This window comes from Leucopleurus acutus (assembly GCF_964270905.1).
Source record: "Leucopleurus acutus genome assembly, chromosome: 16".
Taxonomy (NCBI): domain Eukaryota; kingdom Metazoa; phylum Chordata; class Mammalia; order Artiodactyla; family Delphinidae; genus Leucopleurus; species Leucopleurus acutus.
In genome coordinates, this window is record NC_139158.1 from 73,424,276 (window position 1) to 73,444,249 (window position 19,974).

At 54.7% G+C, this 19,974-nt stretch overlaps 1 protein-coding gene across 1 annotated transcript in view; it reads right to left on the reverse strand.

Annotated features, from left to right (window-relative positions):
• CDH22 (cadherin 22) overlaps positions 1-19,974 on the reverse strand; it is a gene marked incomplete at both ends in the record, with an annotated part of 70,484 nt that overhangs the window by 13,797 nt on the left and 36,713 nt on the right. The window contains 3 exons of the mRNA XM_082857299.1: positions 7,332-7,468; positions 16,152-16,405; positions 18,980-19,173. Of these exons, the coding sequence (XP_082713425.1) occupies positions 7,332-7,468; positions 16,152-16,405; positions 18,980-19,173 (585 nt within the window). The remainder of the gene's footprint in view (positions 1-7,331; positions 7,469-16,151; positions 16,406-18,979; positions 19,174-19,974) is intronic.

A 19,974-nucleotide genomic window follows, 5' to 3' on the forward strand; every position in this document is an offset into this window, starting at 1 on the left:
GTCAGGCAAAATTACATTCAATATTTTTAAACTAATTGATGCAGCCTTGAGGAAGGCTGATTGACAACCCAGAGCTGAGCAGGCCCGCAGTCTTAACCGATTCCTAAATTAAAATTAAACGTGCTTCAGCCCGGTGCTTCCTCTCTGCGCTGGTTCACCGTTAACCCGGGGAGGTGGCAGGTATAGCCCTGGGGGGCCGAGGCACAGAGGAGGGTGGGCAATTCCTTGGGTGCCTTGGGAAGAGAGCAGGCTTGGGTGGGAGAGCTGCTGTGCTGTGTGGGCAGGCCCCTTAACCTTCTTCGGGCCTCAGCATCCCTTACGTATAACAGACGGGGGATTGAGCCAGGCAATTTGAAACTGAGACTTCTGGTTTTTGCTGACTATTACAGTTTGAGCGCCTCCTTTGTACCAAGAACACAACATTGAACAAGACCGACACGGCCTCTTGGTCTAGCGGCAGGGACAGATATCACTCTAGACTGTGATAAAAGTAGAGAGAAAAAAGTCCAGGACTGTGAGAGTATGAGGCAGGGGTGCCTACCCTGGTGGGGTGCAGGGATATTTGCCCTGGCGTAGGTGACCTTTAAGCTGAGATCCAACTAGGAAGTAATCAGATGAAGGGGATGGGAAGGAAAGTGTGCCCCAGGCAGTAGGAACAGCATGTGCAAAGGTCCTGGGGTGGGAGGGGAGGCTGTAGATAGTAAGATTCTGGATTCCTTCTAAGGAAGACCCCCACCTCCTAGCAGTTCCTAACCTGGGTGTCTGGACCAAACTGGACTTGGAGGGCTAGAGGCCAGTAGGAAGTGTAGGGGGGATGGGGCCTGGCCTGGTGACCCTGTTAGGGAACTCCTAGGGGTATGCTCCTGCCAGGACACCAGCAAACACATATCGAGCACCTGCCATGGGCCAGGGCCTGTGCTGCCTCATTTCATCCTGTCCACCGTCGTGGGAGGTAGGGATTTTAATTATTGCCGTTTTGCTGATGAGGAAACTGGCTCAGAGAGGCTAAAGAACTTGCCCGAAGTCTCACAGGGAACCATCAATGGAACCTGGGTCTGGGTCCAAAAGGGGAGTTTTAACCATCCAATGGTACTGCCTTTCTGACCATCTTCAGCTGCCAGAATCCGACTTGCCTCAAGGCCGCAAACAAATGTCTCTGCCTGCTCCAGGAAGCTTTCCTTGACTGCCCTAGTCCTGGGAACTCAGACTATAAGCCCAAGACCTACATGCCCGTAAGGCCCTTGTGATCTTCCTCCCTGGCCTCGTCCCTCACCTGGCTCTCCCCTCCCCTCTGCTCCAGGTTTCCTCCTTTCCCTCCTTCAGATCTTTGCCCAGATGTCTTCCCAGAGAGACCTCCCCTGATGACCTTATTTAAATTTGTTCCTTGTCATCCCACCAGCTACCCACTTCCCTGCTCTACTTTTCTCCACAGCACTTATCCAACACCCGCTATATTTTTACTCACTTAACTTGCCCATCATCTATCTCCCTCACCAGAAAGTAAGCAGAATTTTGGTCTCTTGTGTTTGCTGCTGTATCCACAGCCCCTCTGTGCATGGCACACAGTAGGTACTTAAAGATTTAGCGAATGAATGGATTTCACTGTCTGTGGCACCCCTGACTATGCTGGGATGCTGTGGAGGTGATGACAGGGAGAGACTGAGACCTCTGGATGGACTAATTCTGTGAGGGTTTCACGCTCCCCCCGCCCAGATCCCACCATCTAGGGAGCAGTCAAGCTGTGTGACCCTCTTCCTGCCTCTCTCTCTGGACCAAGCTTTTCTCATTTGTAATACAAATGGAGCTGGACTCTGAAGTTCTCCTTGGCTGTCACAGAGAAAGAGAGAAGTGGGGTCACAAGAGCAGGAGTGGGAAGGAGAGTGAGAAGTGGGGAGGGGGGGAGGAAGGGGGGCAGAGAGGTGGGGGGCAGCTGGAAGGTACCTCCTTGCAGTGGTGCAAGGGTGGGAGGACCAGAGCCTGGACCCTCTTCTCCACCGTCCCCTCAGCGCCTCCCTCCTCTTGAGGGAATTAAATTGCATCCAAACACCAGGCTCTGATTAGCGCTGGCCAGCTGGGCAGGAAGATTTATCATCCCAATTACGAGCTGGCCAAGACAGGCAGGACGTCGAGGGGGGCTGGGTGAGCAGGTGGGAGTGCGCCCGGGGGAGGGGGGTGTCAGGGCTGCCAGAGGCGGTCGCCTCGCACTCCCTGCCCCGTGCCCACTCACCTCCATTGGGAGCATGAGGTTAGGGTGCCCTTCTCTGTTTCTTTGATTATCTGTTTGGCGTCCAAGTGGAGATTGGAGGTTTGACCTTATTGGGGTGGGGATGTTTGGTCCTCCGTAGGGTGCTGGAGGACTTCTGGGTAAAACAGGGGCCCTGGCATTGGGGGGTGGGGTGGGAGAAAGTTTTCCTCCCTAGGGCTAGGCTGGTCCTGATGCTCTGGGCTGTCTTATGAGACTCCATGGACATCACAAAAATCTTTGTTCCTGGTGGCATCTGTTAAGTACATAGGTGGCACAGGATCCCGGGAGTTACCCAATCCAAGAGGAACCCAGGCCTCATTTACACACTTCTGGTGACGGGGAGCTCACTGCCTTACGAAGCAAGCCCTCCGTGCAGGGCTGTGCCAGGCCTCTTCCCCAGATGGCACTACAGTCAGCCTCCCTGGTACTTCCTCCTGCCCGTCCGCACCCTGCCCTGTACCCTCAGCACATGTCCAAGCCTGAGTCTTCCCGACAGCCTCCCGTCTGTTGCCTGCTCCAGGCTGCCCCCATCCCGTCCACCCTCCCCCAGCAGCCCAAGTGACTGCTGCGGACTGCACACCTGACCATCTTCCTCTTCTGCTCTAAAACCTGCACTGGCTCCCTGTCGTCTCCAGGAGATGTCCGGCTGCTCACAGGACATCTGAGGTCCTTCCTGTAGAGGCCCAGTGAGCTTCCGCACACTCACCTCACCCCACCTACTCCAGCCATTCTCTGGCTCCAGCCTCTGGCCACGCCCAGTCTCTCCATTCTCAGAATGGACAGGGGTCTTTCTGCCGGCCTAGCCTCCAGGCCTGAGCATGTGGGGCTCTTTCTGCTGGGAGCTCCCAAACCCCCTTTCCTTAGCCTTTGAGACCCAACTCAAATGTCCCCTCCTCTGGGGAAGTCTCTTGCCTTCTCCTGTAGGGAGGCAAGTCCCTGGCTACACCTCCTGAATGCCCACCTCCCCCTTCCTTGCACTCTGCGTTGCCACTGACAGTTGATGTGTCTCTCTCTGCCCACCTGTGAACCTCTGAGGTCAGTGGCCAAGACCTTTTATCACCAGATCCCAGTGCCCAGAGCAGGTGGGTGACAAGAGGCCCTCAGCAGACACTTTATATAAAGCATTCAGCACAATATCTGGTATATTGTGAGCTTCAAATAAATAGAAGCCACTGTTATTAATAGTTAACAATACAGTTATTATCCTTATAGCTATCCAATACGGTACCATTTAATAGATGAGAAAACTAAGGCAAGACGAGGGGAAACAACTGCCCAAACTCACAGCCGGGAGCCATGCCACTAGAACCAGTTTTTCTCCATCATGTCGCCCTGCCTTCCTAACTGGGTGGGCAAGCCCATCTATCTATCCTTTCGGGAAATGTTTATACACAGCTTCTAAGTGCCAGGCCCGGTGTGAGTGCTACAGATACACATGGGACCCTGCCCTCATGGAAGGCGCCGTTTCCTGGGGAAGAGAGATGAACAAAGCATGCACACAAATGCATATATAAATCATAAAGTGTGCTTTGCGGCATAAGGAAAACACCAGGGGGCTGTAAAACCGCGACTTGGCCTGGGGTGACCCAGATGGGGAAGCTCTAGCTAATCTGCTTAACTCTTTGCTGTCTGGGGTGGCTAGAGACCACCCCTCCAGCTTAGGGCCTGGAAGAGGGGGCCGGATGCAGCCCCCTAGCACCGGCCACTCCAGCACTGGCTTTCCAAGTCTCCCCCTCCACCCCGCCATCTCTTTGAAGACTGTCCCTTTACAACTGCCCTTTCCACTGAAGGATTCAGACACAAATTGTGCTTTAAATTCAATAACGGTCATTAATATTTCATGATTACAAAACGTTAAAGATAATGTCAGTGGAAGGAGCGTCTGCATGGGCAGAATGGATGACTCAGAAGTTTGGGGCGGGTGGAGCGGGCATACTAAGTGGTTCGGGAGTCTTTGAGGTAATCCGGTGTGACAGGTGGCGGCTCCCGGCTGAGCGCTGCATCCTCCGAGGTGCTGGCAAAGCTCAGCGGCTGTGTATAAATATTTTCCCTCCGATTCTTGTCACCTCGTGTTTGTTATACCCAGAGCGGGCGGGGCACCGTGACCCCACCACCATCCCCCGTTTGTGAGGAAGCCAAAGGGATGCTTCAGCAGGAAGACACGGGTGTTGCACTTGGGGGCCCGGCTGGCTGCTGGGAGCCCTGGCCCTGCGTGGACTCGCTCTGTGACTCCGGGCCATCGCTGTTCCTTCCTGAGCCTCTATTTCCTTGGCTGTAAAGTGGGGATAATAATTTGTCCTTGTCTCACAGAGATGGCAAGAAGCCGGAGCGGGTGGATTCTTTGCAACACTCCTGGCTTCGTGCCTGGTACCAAAGACATATGACTTGAGGGGCATCTGGGTGACAGCGGGCTGTGCAGTCGGACAGGCTCGCGCTGGGAATTTGGACAAATGACTTCACCTCTCTTAGGTTCCTCATCCACGCACTGGGGATAACGGCAGAATCAACACCTGATAGGTGGCAAGATTCAACGAGCACAGCATTGTAAGGTGCCTGGCACAGAGCTGGTGCTGAAGCCGAGGGCACAGAGTCAAGATCGATAGATACCATGAACTGAGAGCTAAGTACTAGGCTAAGTTCTTTCCAGGTATTATCCTAGTTAATCCTCCCACCAGCACTGTGAAGTGGGAACCATTCATTTTCCCATTGATTAATATCCTCGGTGAGGGTTGGGCAGGGGTTGTGAATTGCAGCTCAGAGGGGAGTGATCTCTAGCCCAGCGACCAGTCCCTTCCTTGCAGAGACTCATCTCCTTCCCCAGCTCAGTTGCAGGGGAGGGTTGGGGGTTGGGGTGGGGTCCCGAGAGCAGAGTACCGGGAAAAGGGAGGCCACGTAGCAAAGCTGCAGAGGAAACCAGGAACGCTTGGTCCAAATCCCAGTTCTGCCACCACACGTCCTTGGACAAATCTCCTAATGATCTGAGCCTCGATTTTCCCATCAGTAAAATGGGTGCGGCTCTGTAACACATCATGATCAATAAAGTACGTGCTAGGAAGCATGGAGCTCAGTAGCTATTAGGTAAACATTGTAAAATGTTTGTGGGGGAGAGTCCCCCGGACACGCTCTCTCCTGTGAAACGGCAGCACTGCAGACTTCGTATGCGGCTCTAGCTGCTTTCTGAAAGAGACTCACTGGGTAGAAGCACAATGCTTAACCCCAGAACGGGCTTGCTAGTGGTGGGCCTTTGGGCGGTGTGACAGCTGGTAGAGGAGATGTATCTGTGGGTAGGGAGAGGAGGCATCTCTGCCCAGCAGCTGGGCCAGTCCCCATGGTTGCCCAAGGGGCAGGTTCGGGGAGGTAAGGAGGGCGAGCTGTCTTCCTTCCAGTCCAGCCACCACTTCCTCTCCAGCCACCTTTGTTATCTCCCTTTCATGCGGTGGAGAAGTGGATTAAAAGGCTCGGGAGCAGCAGGCACTGAGGTTTGAGCCAGCATTGTATTTTCTTTTAAACCGAAGTTGAAAGAGACGAAGGGAACTTCAGCCTGGGGACTTCCTTGGCTGGAATGGGCTGGTGGCGCCTGGGAAGTGGGAGGCACCAGCAGGCGGAGGAGGAGGGAGGCCACCAGGAGGCCTCGAAGTGGCAGGAGGGGCCTGGGGCCGAGGTATGCAGAGGGGAGTTTGAACGGCGCCCACCCCACCCAAGGCTCAGAGACTCTGAGTATTCCTGTTGTCACCACTGCTTCCTGGAGGCTTTGCTGGCTCCTGAGACCTGGCGAGCTGACAGGGTGGGGGAGCTTGCAGAGCAGGTCCAGGCAGGGGCAGTGGCAGTGTTGCTGTGGTTGTGGAGGAGGCCTAGAACTGCCCTGTCCCCACTCCTGGGTGGCGTGACCCTCCATGCTCTTAGCTCCTCCTCCACGGCCTGACTTGTCTGGCCCCCATGTCCCAGGGCCCCCTCTTTCTCTCTCAGCTCACACTCCTCCCCAGCTGTGCCAAATTGCATGTCTCTCTCTCTCTCTCTCTCTCTCTCTCTCTCACACACACACACACACACATACACACACACACTTCCAGAAACTCAGGCCAAGAACCTTGGAGTCATCCTTTGACCCCTCTCTATCTCTCCTCTGTACCATCCCATCAGCAGGTCCTGTGGGCTCTGTCTTCAGTCTGTTTCCGAAAGCTGACCACGTCTCACCATTAACATGGCTAATCATCCTGGGCCAGGCCACTGTCTCATCTTCTGGGCACTGTCGCATGTAACTTCTGGCTGAGCCCCTGTTCCCCCTCCACGCCCCCGCCCCCGCCTCGGAGCTCCCAGTCTATTCACAATGCAGCAGCCAGAGGTATCATGTCAGGCAACCTCCCTCCTCTACTCAACACCCCCCCAGTGACTCCCACCTCATTTGGAGTCAAGTCCAAAAACCTTGCAATGGCTGACCACTTTGCCCCTCACCAACCACACTGTCCTCCTTGCTGTTCCTCCAACGCTAGGCAAACTACTACCCCAGGCCCTTTGCACTGGCTGTTCCCTCTCCTTCGAACGCTCTTCCCTCTGACGGCGGCATGACTCCCTCACTTTACTGAGCTCTCCGTTGAAATGTCTCCTTTTCAGAGAGGCCTTCCCCTAAGAGAAACAATCCCCTCCCGATCCCCTTCCTCTGCTTCCTTCTTTCTCAGTTTCTTGTTAGCACTTAGCACTTAGCATCAGCTGACATGCGTACACCCTTTCTCTCGGTTTGTTGATGGTCTAACTCTACCCCATGGAGAAAGGAGTTCTTCTATCTTGTTCAGGGCTGTATCCCCAGCCTCTAAAAAAGGGATTGGTGTGTAGTAGGTGCTCAATAAATGCTGAGGTAAGAAAGCCAGACCCAAGACTGGCCCTCATTTTTTGGCTTGGGGGCCTTCCCAGATCTTTGTTCCTGCGGGTCAGCTTTTGCTGACCACTCCCCCACCCTAGCTTTGCCCAGTTTCTTACTCTTTGCCCCGCCCCCAGCCGTTGGCCCCTCCTCCCTGGGCTTTGCCCCGCCCCAGCTCCAGCCCTCAGCCATCGCCCCTCCCTCCCATATGCGCCACGCCCCCTGGCTCACCCGCCTCCATGGCCAGCACAGTGATGTTGTGCCAGCCGGCAGTCTCTCGGTCCAGCCCCTTGCCGGTTACGATGGCGCCCGTGTCCGCATCGATATCAAAAATCTGGTCCAAATCTGAGTCACGGTCAATGGCGTACCTGAGGGAGGCAGGGCGGGGCTGATTGAAGGTGGCCTGGCGCCAGTGGAGCCTGTGCCCATGTCCCTCCACCCTACCCTCAAAGAGGAACCACCTGCCTGGGAGACACAAAAGCAGAGGAGTGGAAATGGATCTGAGTTTGCATCTCAGCTGCACTGGGTACCTGCCATGTGTCCATGGGCAACCCTCAAGCTTTCTGAGCCTCAGTTTCCTCAGCTGGGTAATGGGGCTAATGATTTGCGTCCCACGGTCGTTGTGAGGGCTGGAAGAAGGCAAAGGGCCCAGCATAGAGTTAGCACCCGCGGGATATTTGATTCTTATCTTTCCGTAAGAGGTGACCCTAGAGTTGGGCTTGAGAAAGGGACAGGACGGCATTCCAGGCAGGGGGAACAGAAGCTGCAAAGGGCGGTGAGAATTACTTAGGGAATGGCTTATGGTGCAAAAACGGCCAGAACTGGGAAGTGGGGAGGAGGAGGCATCAGAACAGGCAGAGTGCGGAATTCAGGGGGCTGAGCATCCTGGGGCGCCAAGGGGGGTTTTGAGCAGGAGAGAGTGGGTTGACTCTGTCGCTCTGAGGCTCTCCGGAGGCCCCAGACAGGGCACACGGGCTGAGCGGAGGCGGCGGGAAGGGATCTGGGGGGATGGCCGCCGGCCCCTCCCCGCCAGCTTAGCATGCCCGTGCTAATCTGCGGCTTTTTCGTTGCCGCGTGAAAAAGCCCTTTGTTCCGCCTTCTTCCCCGGCCTTTGTGCGGCTACTCCAGGCCTGAAAGGCCCGTGTCCAACACATGTCTCGGGAGGCGGCGGCCCAGAGAGGCCCCGCCAGCTCTCTCCGCCGCTTCCCGGCGCTGATAACGCGGGAGGGGGCGCCGCCAGGCTGCACGGCCGACGAAGGCCCCTAATGCCTAGCAAGGGCTCTTTGTGAAGCGGAGACAAAGGAGCGTGGTGGGGTGGGGCTCCGCCCCAGCGGGGCGCCCCTCCCACTTCCACCAGCAGAAGGAAAGGGGCCCTTCCCCCATCTTCCAGAGCGGGGAAACGGAGGATACCAGAAACACCCTCTGTGGGAACCCGAAGCCCTGAGATGACCCTTCAGTGGGGCCTTGGCTGCATTACCAAACCTCTCTGGGCCTCAGTTTCCTCATCTGTTGAATGGGGATAATGATGTCCAGTGGGACTGCACAGATCTGGGAGCAGCTGGAGCTGGCTTTGAATCCTCTGCTTCTTATTCCACCTGTGTGACCTTGGACAAGTCACTGGACCTCTTTGGCCTCTGTTTGGTTGTCTGGAAAATAGGGTGATTCATACTCACCTCACACTGGTGTGGGTTAGAGGAGGTAATTCATGGAACTGGGCAGAGGTGACAGCCCTTATTTTCATATTCACTGTTGTAGTGGAAGTGGAGGCTCGTGTCAAACTGAAAAGGCCTGGGCACGTGGGTGTAGTGGGCATCTCCTGAGTCCCTAGTTTATTGCCCCTTCCTGTCCCTAAGCTGCTAAGCCTATATTCTCCTTGGCCCTGATCAGCCTGGGTCCTCCTGACCTGGGTGAAAGTGCGTGGGGAGGTTCATATCCAAGATGACAATTCCTCTCACCGGTATAGCTCTTGGCAGTTTGTAGCTTACTTTTCCTCCAGCCATCCCTCCCTTCGTTCCTTTACGCCTAAACATTAACTGAGTGCCTTCTCTGTGCTGCTATGTGCTAAGCCCTGGGGATAAAATGGCAAACAAGACAGACAATGTCCCTCCCTGCCTGGCATCTTGTGAGGCTGATGTGATCTCACCCCATTTTGCAGATGGAGACACTGAGGCTCAGAGAGGAAACTTGCCAAGCTCAGGGCTGCCAAGTATGGTTGTGCAGGTTGTGCCCTGCACAGAGTTAACAGGCTGAAGAGGGGGAGTGGGGGTGAAGTCCAGCCAGTGTTCCGCTTGCCCAGCCATGTGTCCTAGCCCAGGGAGCATCTTCTCAAAAGGCGACGTTTTTCTTATTTACGAAAGGAGCCATATGGGCTAGTGATAACCCTGCCCAAGGTTGCACAGGGACTGTCACAGAATTGGAATCTGGACCCCAATATGGGCCTCTACACCCAGAGTTCTTTCTAGCGCACTGAACCATCCAAAGTGGCAATGCATGGAGTCTCAGGTTGCCTTTGCCCCAAGCCTGGCCTGTCGGATGTTTGGGTCCAAAGGAGGTAGAACCAGACTCTGAGTAGCGTCAGCTCAGCTGGAAGGAACGTGGAGACCTCCTCCTGATTTTACAGGTGGGAGAAGTGAGTCCAGGAGAGAGCCAGGGGCATGACCTCGCCTGGGGCTCCTGATCACCTGGTCAGGGCTGGGCGTGAGGCCGGGATGGTGGGAGGATGCCCACCGCCTTCTTGTTTCTCCTCCCCTCTCGGCTCAGACCTGTTTGCTCTCTTCTCCCTCCTCCTCCCAGTTCTTTTTTGTTCCCTCCTGGAGGGGAAGGGGGGCTGGAATCTAAGTGGAGGCAGCTGTTCCCAAGGCCATGGGGTGGGAGCCGCGGGGAGCCTCCGTTAACCAGCTAAAGACTTGGGGCTGCAGGTCAGTGTGGCCGCTGAGCCCAGGTGGCTTTGTTCCAGCTCAGGGAGCCAGCGAGTGAATGGGAGGGAGGGGCGGAGGGCGTGGTGTGTGGCAAGGAGTGTGGCCTGGCAGATGTGGGGGGCAGCGGGGGACGCTCGTGTACCCCTCACGTGTAGGTGCAAGAGTTGTGTGTCTGTGTTGTGGGTGGAAACTGGTGTGTGACGCTGTGTTGCAGTTGGAAGGTACAAGAGGCAGCCGCTCAGCCCTGGGTCTGGATCCACGATGTCCCCGGACAAGTCACTGCATCTTTGAGCCTTAATTTTCAGCAAAATGGAACCGATTTTACTCCCACCTTGCAACTGGTTGGGAGGATTAAGTGCCTAGCTAGGGGACAGGTGCCTAGTTGGGTTCCAGGAAAATGACTCCCGGAGTGAGAACTACCGTTATTCTAATGAGCGTTCCGAAATGTCTGGTAAGGGGGACACAGGTGACCCTTCAACCCAGTGTGTGGTCTGTGTGCCTGGGGGTGGGAGGCACCATGTATGGACATGGCAGCATTGCCAGCGGTCTGAGAAGGACAGGAGGCATCTGTGGTCTAGAAGGTTCTGCTCAGTTCTCACTGCCCTACTTCTCATTTGGTCAGCCAGGATCTGAAGGGCAGGAAGGGGAACAGCAGCTGGTGTGGGTGGAAGAGTACAGTGACAGAGTGTGGGTATGTGTCTGCTAGTGTGTGTGTGCGTGTGCACACGTGCAAAGAAAGCCTGGGAATGACGGTCAGGAGTGCGGATCTGGTGGCCATCTGGCTAGGTTTGAAACCTAGCTGTGTGGCCCTGAGCAAGTCACTTAACCTCTCTGGTCTTTGGTTCCCTCTTAGAAATGGTGCTAATAATAACACCTACCTCACAGGGTGGTTGTGAGGATTAGACAAGTACTACCAATAAAACACTTTTAACAGCGCTGGGCACCTAGCACATGACGTATGGATTAGCTCTTATTTTTATTTGCTCAGCAAGACTTTGTGACAGGCCTGTGTAAGGGCTTCACATGCACGAGCTCCTCCAGTCCTTGCAGATAACAGTCATCATTGCCGCTGCCGTTTTACACATGAGGAAGCTGAGGCTCAGAGAAGCCAGGTGCCTCGCCCTGGGTCAAAAGGGCTGGTTAGTGGCAGAGCCAAGTTCCCAAGCCACGTCTGTCTGTCCAGATTCCCAGATCTAACTAAGGGCACCCTCCTGAGGACCAGCCAGGTATACCTGCAGGTGCTCCCACACCCTGGGCACGGCACAAAACGCTGCTGCTGTCAAGGTCAGGGTGAGAGAAGTGGGGAGGGTACTTCTTCCTGCCTTGAGTGCATGTGGGTTTTCTCCACATAAATATGTGCATGGATAGCTCACACAGGCATGATAGATAGGAAAGTCTGCAGATTCATGTGTGTCCAGGCTGCCCGGTGCTCCTGTGTCCAGGCTCGTGTACATACACGTGTACATGCAGCAGGCTGAATGATGCGGCCCCCACCTGAGCTACTAGTGGGGGAAACTCTTCAGGTGCAAAAGGGGCTGCTCCCTTGACCCGGGGATTCTTCTCTGCTCACCCCATTCTGTCTTTGACTCTTTCCCCTCCCCCTAACCCTTTTAAAGCACACACTCAAAGCCTGCACATGACACCTAGAAATTTGTGTGTGGTTAGTTCTGGTTGCAGAATGAAGGGGAGAAACAGGTGTCCAGAGCACTGAGAAAAATGGTAATGTTCATTTCCTGAGGACCTATTATGTACCAAACACTTAATCCTCCCTCTAATCCCGGTACCACCTAGCGTAGAACCTGGTCCATGATAGACATTTAGTACCTATTTTTTTGAATAAATGAATGAGGCAAGAACTACCATGACACCCATTTTAGAGATGGGAAAACTGAGGCTTGGAGTGGGTGCAGTGATTTTCCCACAATTCTACAACTGAGCTAGGATTCATGATTCTAAAGTGCATGTACTTTCTGCTGCACCCCACTGTGGACTGCTGGGAGGGAATGAAGTGTTTACTCTCTCCGGTCCAGTGTGGGCTTTCCTGTTTTTGGCATTCAAGGAAGACTCAAGAGGGGGCTGGGGCTGGTAGGGCTGGGGCTGGGCTGATAAACAGCCGGTCTATCTGCAAGGCTGCCTAATCCAGGCATGGGCCCATCTGAGCCCTCTCCTCCTCCTCTCAAAAGCCTTTCAAGACTTCCCACTGCCTAGGGATAAAGTCCCACACCTTCATCTGACATTCAAGGCCCTTCACAGCTTGTCCCCAAGTGCCCCCCCATGACCTCATCTCCAGCCCACCCCCCTCACGTGAGCTCATCCAGCTGACCTCCCTGCCCCTGAACTTAACCTCCTGGCTCCATGATTCTGTTCCTGCCATCAGGCCCTCACTATAACTCCACCCTGGAGTGCTGTCCTCCCATTCCAACCTCGTCCTCTTCATCCTTGCTCGGGGGCCATCCCTCCTTGGTGCCCAGAGTCCTTGCCCCTGCTTGGAGCTCCTTAGTCCTTAGCCCCTGCCTCAGCCCACTCAGGCTTAGATCTGTCACTAGATTCACTCACACGGGGCCCCAGCCTTCCCATTGCCCCCATCTGACTCTCTGGGCCTCACGCACAGGGAAGGGCACAGTGTAAGGTTGGAAATAGTTCTAACTAAAAAGAGAGTCAGAAGCAGGAGTGAAATGGCAGGAGGCTGGACTCAAGAAGCAGACAATCATGGGTTAAATCTCATTCCTTCCCCTTTCAGGCCGAGTGACACTGGGAGACTCGCTTCTCCTCTCAGACCCTCAGTTCCTTCATCTGTAGAATGAGTTAACTACATCCTGAGGGCCAAACGCCACAGTATGAGGCATCTTCCACTCTCTCCAGTGCAGCGACTCAGAAAAATCACTCTGTACATCTGTATTTCTGTATTTCCAAGGTGCCTACTATGCTAGGCAAAATCTCCCAGGATACCACTTCATTTCCAGGAACGCACTAAGCTTGTTCCTGCCTCTGGACCTTTGCACTTGCTGTTCCTTCTACCTGGACAGCGCTTCCACACATCTTTGTTTGGGTGGCTCTCTCTTGATCATTCTGATGTGAACACATTTGCCAGCTCCTTGACAACTTAAGCCAAAGTAGCCCCCTGTGGCCCCAATCCTCCTTATCCCATTACATAGTAGTTTATTTTCTTCATAGCTCTTACCAGCAATGATCCCTTTTAACCATTTGTTGATGTGTCTCAACAGCTACTTGTTGACTATCTGCCCCCCCCAACGGCCCGCAAACTCCATGAGGGGAGGGACTGGGTCTTATCACCGTTTCCCCATTTCCTGGGTCAGTGGCTGACATGACATGACTCAATGCGTAGGTGCTGAGTCTAGGACCTTTGGAACTGGGGGAGCTGGAATATAAGCTGGGCTCTGGGCCACACACGTGGCCTGTGAGGACCGCTTCCCTGGCCTCCCATTTCCACGCCTGTCCCCTATGGACTGGGCGCTCCTCTCCAGCTCTGCCTGTGGCTGAGTCATCTCAGGCCTGGCTCAGGGCTGGGCATGGAGGAGGAGTTGGGTAAATGTTTGTCGTATGAAATTGGACCTGTCTCAAGCTCCTCACCGCCTCCACATCTGAGGGGCCCCAGGGAAGAGGCAGCAAAGAGAGATGAAAAGAGGTGAGAGCAGGTTTCCAAGCTGGCCCTTTCAGTGCAGATAAAAGCGGGGGGGGGGGGGGGGGGAGGGAAGTCAATGGAGAGTGGGAGGGAGAGGACTGAGAGCGGGTGTGGAGAGCTGTACTGGAGAGGAGGGGGCCAGGCAGACTGAAGCAGGGACCTGGGAGGCAAGGATGAGGCTCCTACTGCTGGTTCTTAACTCCTCCCCTCCCTGGGCCTGAGTTTCCTGCCAAACATGGGTGATAATGCCCTCCTGGGAGAGGTCTGGGCTGAGCCCAACGCTGATGGGGATGTTTAAAGACTGTACCTACCAGTAGCAGGGATGGAAGGGCGGTGGAGGAGTTCAGAGGCAGTGGAGGGCAGTTTTGGCCTTGAGAAGGGTGGAGGCAGCCCAGGAGGCATTCTGGACCTCTGGACCAGTCTGAGCCCCTTGGCCTACCTTTGAGGCCCGTCAGACTTCTCTCACTAGCTCATCTCCCTCCGCCTCCTGTAGCTATCACAATCTGCTCTTTTCCAGGCACACCTACCACTCCCCTGCCTCCATACGCCTACACCTGGGAATGGCCTTTTCTTCATAGTTATACCTGACCAGGCTCAGGTATCCAGCTTAGTTCAATTCCTCCCTCCTCCAAGAAGTCTTTCTAGACCCCTGAGGGTAGCTCCTAGTCTGGAAGTGCATGGGTAGTTAAGCAGGATGGCATCTTTGTGTCCTCACCTCGGGTTGCCATGTAAGGTTGCACAGCCTGTGCACTGTACAAATCTGAGCCGTTCACGCATCTGGAGGTATGTGATGCAGAGATCCTCAAAGTAACTTCCCTTCCCTCTTTCTCCAATGCTCAGCACAGAGCTAGGCACACAGTTGCCTGAGGGATCATTCACTGACTATATAACAGGGGTTTTAGGGAAAAAGCAGGAAGCTACAGGCTCTTTTTCCCATCCATCCAACAATGGCCATCCGCCCCACCCCGACCTTCTCCTCTGGATCACTTTCTACCTGACATTCTTCCAACCTGGGCCACAGTCAGGGACTCCCTAACCGCTGCAGCTCTCAAACCCTTCCTGGGACACTGATAGTGCCGCAGCATCCCCTCCCCTCCACCCACCTGCCCCGCTCACTGCTCTGCCTCTCTCTCTGTGTCTGATTCTATTTCTTCCCCTTTCTGGCTTTCTCTCCAAGTCTCCTCTCTCTGTTCCTACAGTGCCAGGTAGGTCCCTCTGTCCTTTAGTTACTCCTGCCCTCTTTCCACCGGCTCTCCTCCTTCTCTGGTCACTTCCTCTCATTGTTGGTCTCGCTACCCCTCCATGAGTCTCTCTCTTTTCTCAGTCTTTCTCTGATTTTACATGTCATTCATTCACCATGCGTCAGGGAGTGTCCACCGAGCGCTAGGCAGTGGGTGAGGTGCGGAGGATACAGCCGTGAACACAGACATGCACCCCTACCCTCCTGGTGTTTATCTTTTAGGGGGGGTACAGACGAAGTCATCAGGAAAATGGATACGAAGTGTGGGGACAGGTTGGGGTGGGGTTGACATTTTAGAAAGAGTGGTTGGGGAAGGTTGCACTGAGAAGCTGATGCTTGAGGAAAGTCCTGGAGGAAGTGAAAGGACCAACCATGGGGATATTAAGGGGGAGAACATTCCAAGCAAAGCGATCAGGAGCTGCAAAGGCCCTGGGGTAGAGGCGGGCTGGGTGTATCTGCGGAGCTGGGCGGAGGCCAGTGTGGCTGAGCAGAGTGAACCAGGGAAGGAGGGTCGTGGGAGGTGATGTCTGAGAGGTTACAGTGAGGCCACACCGCATAGGGTCTGGGGGGCACTGTGAGGGTCTGGGCTTTTATCCTGAGCCCGAGAGGTGCCTTTGGAGGGCTTTGAGCAGAGGAGGGCCACGCTCTGATTTACATTTGGGTGGGATCAGTCTAGCTCCTGTGCCCATTCTAGACTGAAGAGGTGTGAGGACACAAGCAGGGAGTCCAGAGAGGAGGCAGTAATCCAGGCAGGAGAAAGAGGTGGCTTGGACCAGGGTGGCAGCAGCGGAGGAGGTGAGAAATGGTCTGATTCTGCTGATGATTTTAAAGCAGGGATGACAGGGGCTGCTGATGGACTGGAGGGAGGTGTGAGAGAAAAACAGAGCTCGAGGATGGTTTTCAACATTTTTGACCTGAAAAGCTGAAAGGATGAAATTATCTTTTTTTTTTTTTTTGGTGGAAGACTGAGGTTGAGCCGAGGTCACTGTGTTGTGTCTATCACACCTGGTTCTCTCCTTATCCTGGGTCCCTTGTCTCTCTGCGACTGTTCTCTAACCTGTTTCCTTTGTCTCCTTGGCTCCCGGCCTGTTTCTCTCCATCTCTGTGTCCATCTCTCTCTCTCCCCTCCCACCACACCATCTTTTCCCCCTCCCCTCCCCGCCCTGCCCCCTCCCCCTCTGCCCGCCGTCTGTCCGAGGGCGCTGACGGGGTAGCAGGCAGCAGGCGTCGGCCCCGGGCGGGGGTCTCACCGGACGGGCCGGTTGGCGGCGTCGGGGTCCCGCGCCGTCACCACGACGACCAGGGAGCCCACCTGCGCGTCCTCCTGTACCTCCAGGAGGCCGGAGGGCTGCTGGAACTCGGGGGGCTCGTCCACGTCGGTCACAGCCACACGCACGATCGCCTGGTCGCGGAACGTGCCCAGGTCAGCGAAGCGGGGGTCCACGAACTTGTTGAGCGCCTCCAGGACCACGGTGTGCACGGGCTGGGACTCGAAGTCCAGGCGCTGGTGGGGAGGAAGCAGAGGGCCGGTGAGTGGGTTGGGGTCTGCTCAACACCTCTGGGTGGACAGATCCTAAGTCAGCGGGGATGGGCCCCGAGAGGGCGGAGCTGGCCCAAGGTGACAGCTGACTCAGCAGGGCCTCCGGAGTATCAGGCTGCACCCCGGAACCGGCTGTCCAAGACCCAGACCAACCCTCTCTGGTTACAAGTGGAGAAAGTAAGGCCCTGCTGGGGACAGTCTTGTCCAGGGACACAGGGTCAAGTACTGATACCCAGACTTCCCGCTACAGAGCACAGTAGGTTGGGGCATTAATTTATTAATTTACAAAGCGCCATGTGCCTGTGTTCTAAACATAGTGGCTCATCTATTTTACAACATCCCAAAGAGGCTTGTATTATTATTATCACATTTTACACACAAGGAAATCGAGGCCCAGAAGGCTCTGTAACTTGCCCAAGGTCGGCTCCCAAGTCCCAGGCCCATGAGAGGAAAGGTACTGGATCCGCGGCTGACTGGCTCTGTGTCTGCCGGCAGTCTGTTTGGCCTCTCTGGGCCTCAGGTGGGAGGGTTAGATGACACGTTCCTGGTATATACTGGTGGCAGCTGCTAACGTGAGTCGAGCCTGATAAGCCTGGCTGCCTTAGAGCTTTCCTCCGAGATCTGGCTAAAGCCATGCTGAGCCCTGCTTCTCATCAGAGAGTGCTGGTGGGTGACCCTCTGATGGACAAGCTCCATGGCTGTATGGGTGCTGGCCTCCTAAGGACAATGCCTTAGAGCAAAGAGAAATGGCACTGGTGGAACCACAGGCACCTCCGTTACACGGTGGGGGAGCTATCTGAGCAGCAGGGGCCACCTTCCTGGAGATCTGCCCTGTGTGTAGGGACCGTCCTTTCCTCTCAGAACCTCCCATCCCCCGCCCCCTTCTCCAGCAGCCAAAAAAAAAAAGAAGGGCTACCTCCTGCCTCCTTTCCTCTCAGAACCTCCCATACTCCGCCCCCTTCTCCAGCAGCAAAAAAAAAAAGAAGGGCTACCTCCTGCCTCCTTCCTCCATCCTGTTGCCTGGGAAATCAGGATGCAGGGAGGCAGGCGCGGGCCTGGTCTGGGAGTGAGCGATGGGCTCTGGAGCTAGGTCATCCATCAGGCGGGGGCTCTGCTCCCTGAGCCAGCACTGACTCCACAGAGGCACCTCGGGCGCCACTGCTGGAGCAGGCGGGAGGGGGGCCCAAGAGCCAGGGAGGAGAGGAGGGCAGGATAGAGGCAGCACTGTGGATGAGAGCAAATGCTGTGCTGGGGTCCCCAGGCTGGGCTTGGGGCCTGATTCTGTTGCTGTGTGATGCTGGGCTTCTCTGGGCCTCCAGTTCCCCATCTGTGAAATGGGCTCATCTTACAGTGAGGACAAATGGAGGTCAGAAGACTGAAAACCACTTAATGCTTAAAAGGGTGGATCCTGGAGCCAGACTGCCCGGACCCATAGCCCTACAACTGCTCTGTAAGATGCATGACCTTGGATGCAAATGTCTGAAGTTCTCAGGGCCTCAGTTTCTCATCTATAAAATGGGCAATAATAGTACTTCAGAGGGTCATTGTAGGGATCAATTGAGTTAATACATGGAAAGCAGTGGAAGGATTCCTGGCACAATGTAAACACTCATTATAAGTATTAGTATTATATTATTATCCTTGTTGAAGAAACTGGGAGTTTTCTCTATCCTCAAGCCCTCAAGGCCAGGTAGAGAGTTTGCTTATTGAGTGAACGAAGGGCCGTCGGGGGGGCAGATGTTTCTGTGGGTCCCAGAGGGCAGAACCTGGGCTGATAGGAACAGATTGAAGGAGACGGATTCTGGCTGAATGGGAGGAGGAAGAGCTGGACGATGGTAGGGAGTGAGCATCCCATCCCCGGGCACGTACAAAGGCCTATGACCATTTGTGGGCCAGGGCAGGGGATTTAGACCTCCCACGGGACAGCAGGGTTGGAGCGGACAGGCTCAAAGGCCTGCGCGGCCCTGAGTTGCCAAGCCTGTGACCAAAGTCCTGGAAGATGGAGTTTTGCTTTTTTATTTGACCTCCGTCCGCTTTCCCTAGGGGTTGCTGACTTGGCTGTTTTAGCTTCTGGTTCCGAGGCTGGCCAGTGGGTGAGGAGGCTGTTAGACTCAGGAAGGAGAGGTGTGCTCTTGGGCAAGCCCTCTTACCTCTCTGAGCCTCTGTTTTCTCACTTGTAAAAATGGGCATAATATATTTCCTTCAGAGGGGAACATGAGGATTAAAGGAAACAATGAGTGTCAAGGGCCTGGTATGAACTTGAAGTAGCTCAGCATAGTGTTGAAGAGCACAGATTCAAATCTGGATTGAATCCTGGCTCTTGACAACTAGCTGTGCAACCTTGGACAAGTCACTTAACCTCTCTGTGCTTCATTTTCCCATTTGTAAAATGGGAATGACACCAGGTTGGTCCAGAGTTTCCGGAGAGACTTAATCCCTGGAGTGGAGTGGGGTGGGGATATTTGGCCACTCAACAGACCCCCTGACCCTGCTGCCCTGGGGCCTGCCTCCCCCACCCCTCCTGGGGCAGCCCCACACCTTCTGCACTACGATGATGGCCTCCTGAGTGTCGCTGTCTGTGGTGACCTTGAACACATGGCCGCCGCTGCCGCTCTCCTCCCTGAGGTGGTAAGTCATGTCTGTGTTTTCGCCCACGTCTGAGTCCTCGGCCTTCACGCGTCCCACAGCTGTGCCGATGGGGGCCGACTCCTGAATGCTGAACTGGTACATCTCTGTAGGGAATACAGCTGTGAGCAGGGATGGAGTGACAGCCCCTCCCCCAGCTCCCACCAGCGCTAGGGGAGAGGAGGGGGGTGTCTCAGATGGGCTCCTTGGGGGGCAGTGTCTTAAAGGCGCTCCCTGCTTGGCCAGGACTGATGCTGGGAGAGGTGCGTCCCCTGCAGAAATGTGGGATGCAGTGCAAAGAGGAGGGTTTTAATTCTCACCCTGGCTTTATTCTCTGATTGACTTGGGAAAGTGCCTGCAGTTCTTTGGGACTCAGTGTCCCCATCTGCCCAGTGAAGGGACAGAGGAGCACAGTGATCAAGGCTAAGGCTCTAGAGTCAGTCCCAGCTGTGTAATCCCAAGCTTTGGTTTTCCTCATCTGTAGAATGGGAATAATAACAGTGCCTTCCTAACAGCACTGTTCATCCTGCAATTAACTCAGATGATGATGCCTGTCAATTGCTTAGCATAGGGTCCAACACCTGGTAGCTACCCAATAAATGGAACAAATTGCATTAGAACAGTGGGGCTTCATGCTGATTTTTTGTTGCTGTTGATGTTAATGATATTGGTTCCTTCATTTCCACATATTTATTTAGTATCTATGATGTCCCAGATGCAGCTCTATGCACTGGGGTTCCAGCAACAAGCAAAACAGACCCAAATCCCAGGGCTCACAGTGCTTTCCTCTTAATGGAAGGAGAAAGACACTAAACAATCACATCAGTAAAACAGCAGGTCAAGTGGTACTTTGGAGAAAAATAAAGCTGGGAAGGGAAATGGGAGTGACGATGATGGTGTGTGTGGAG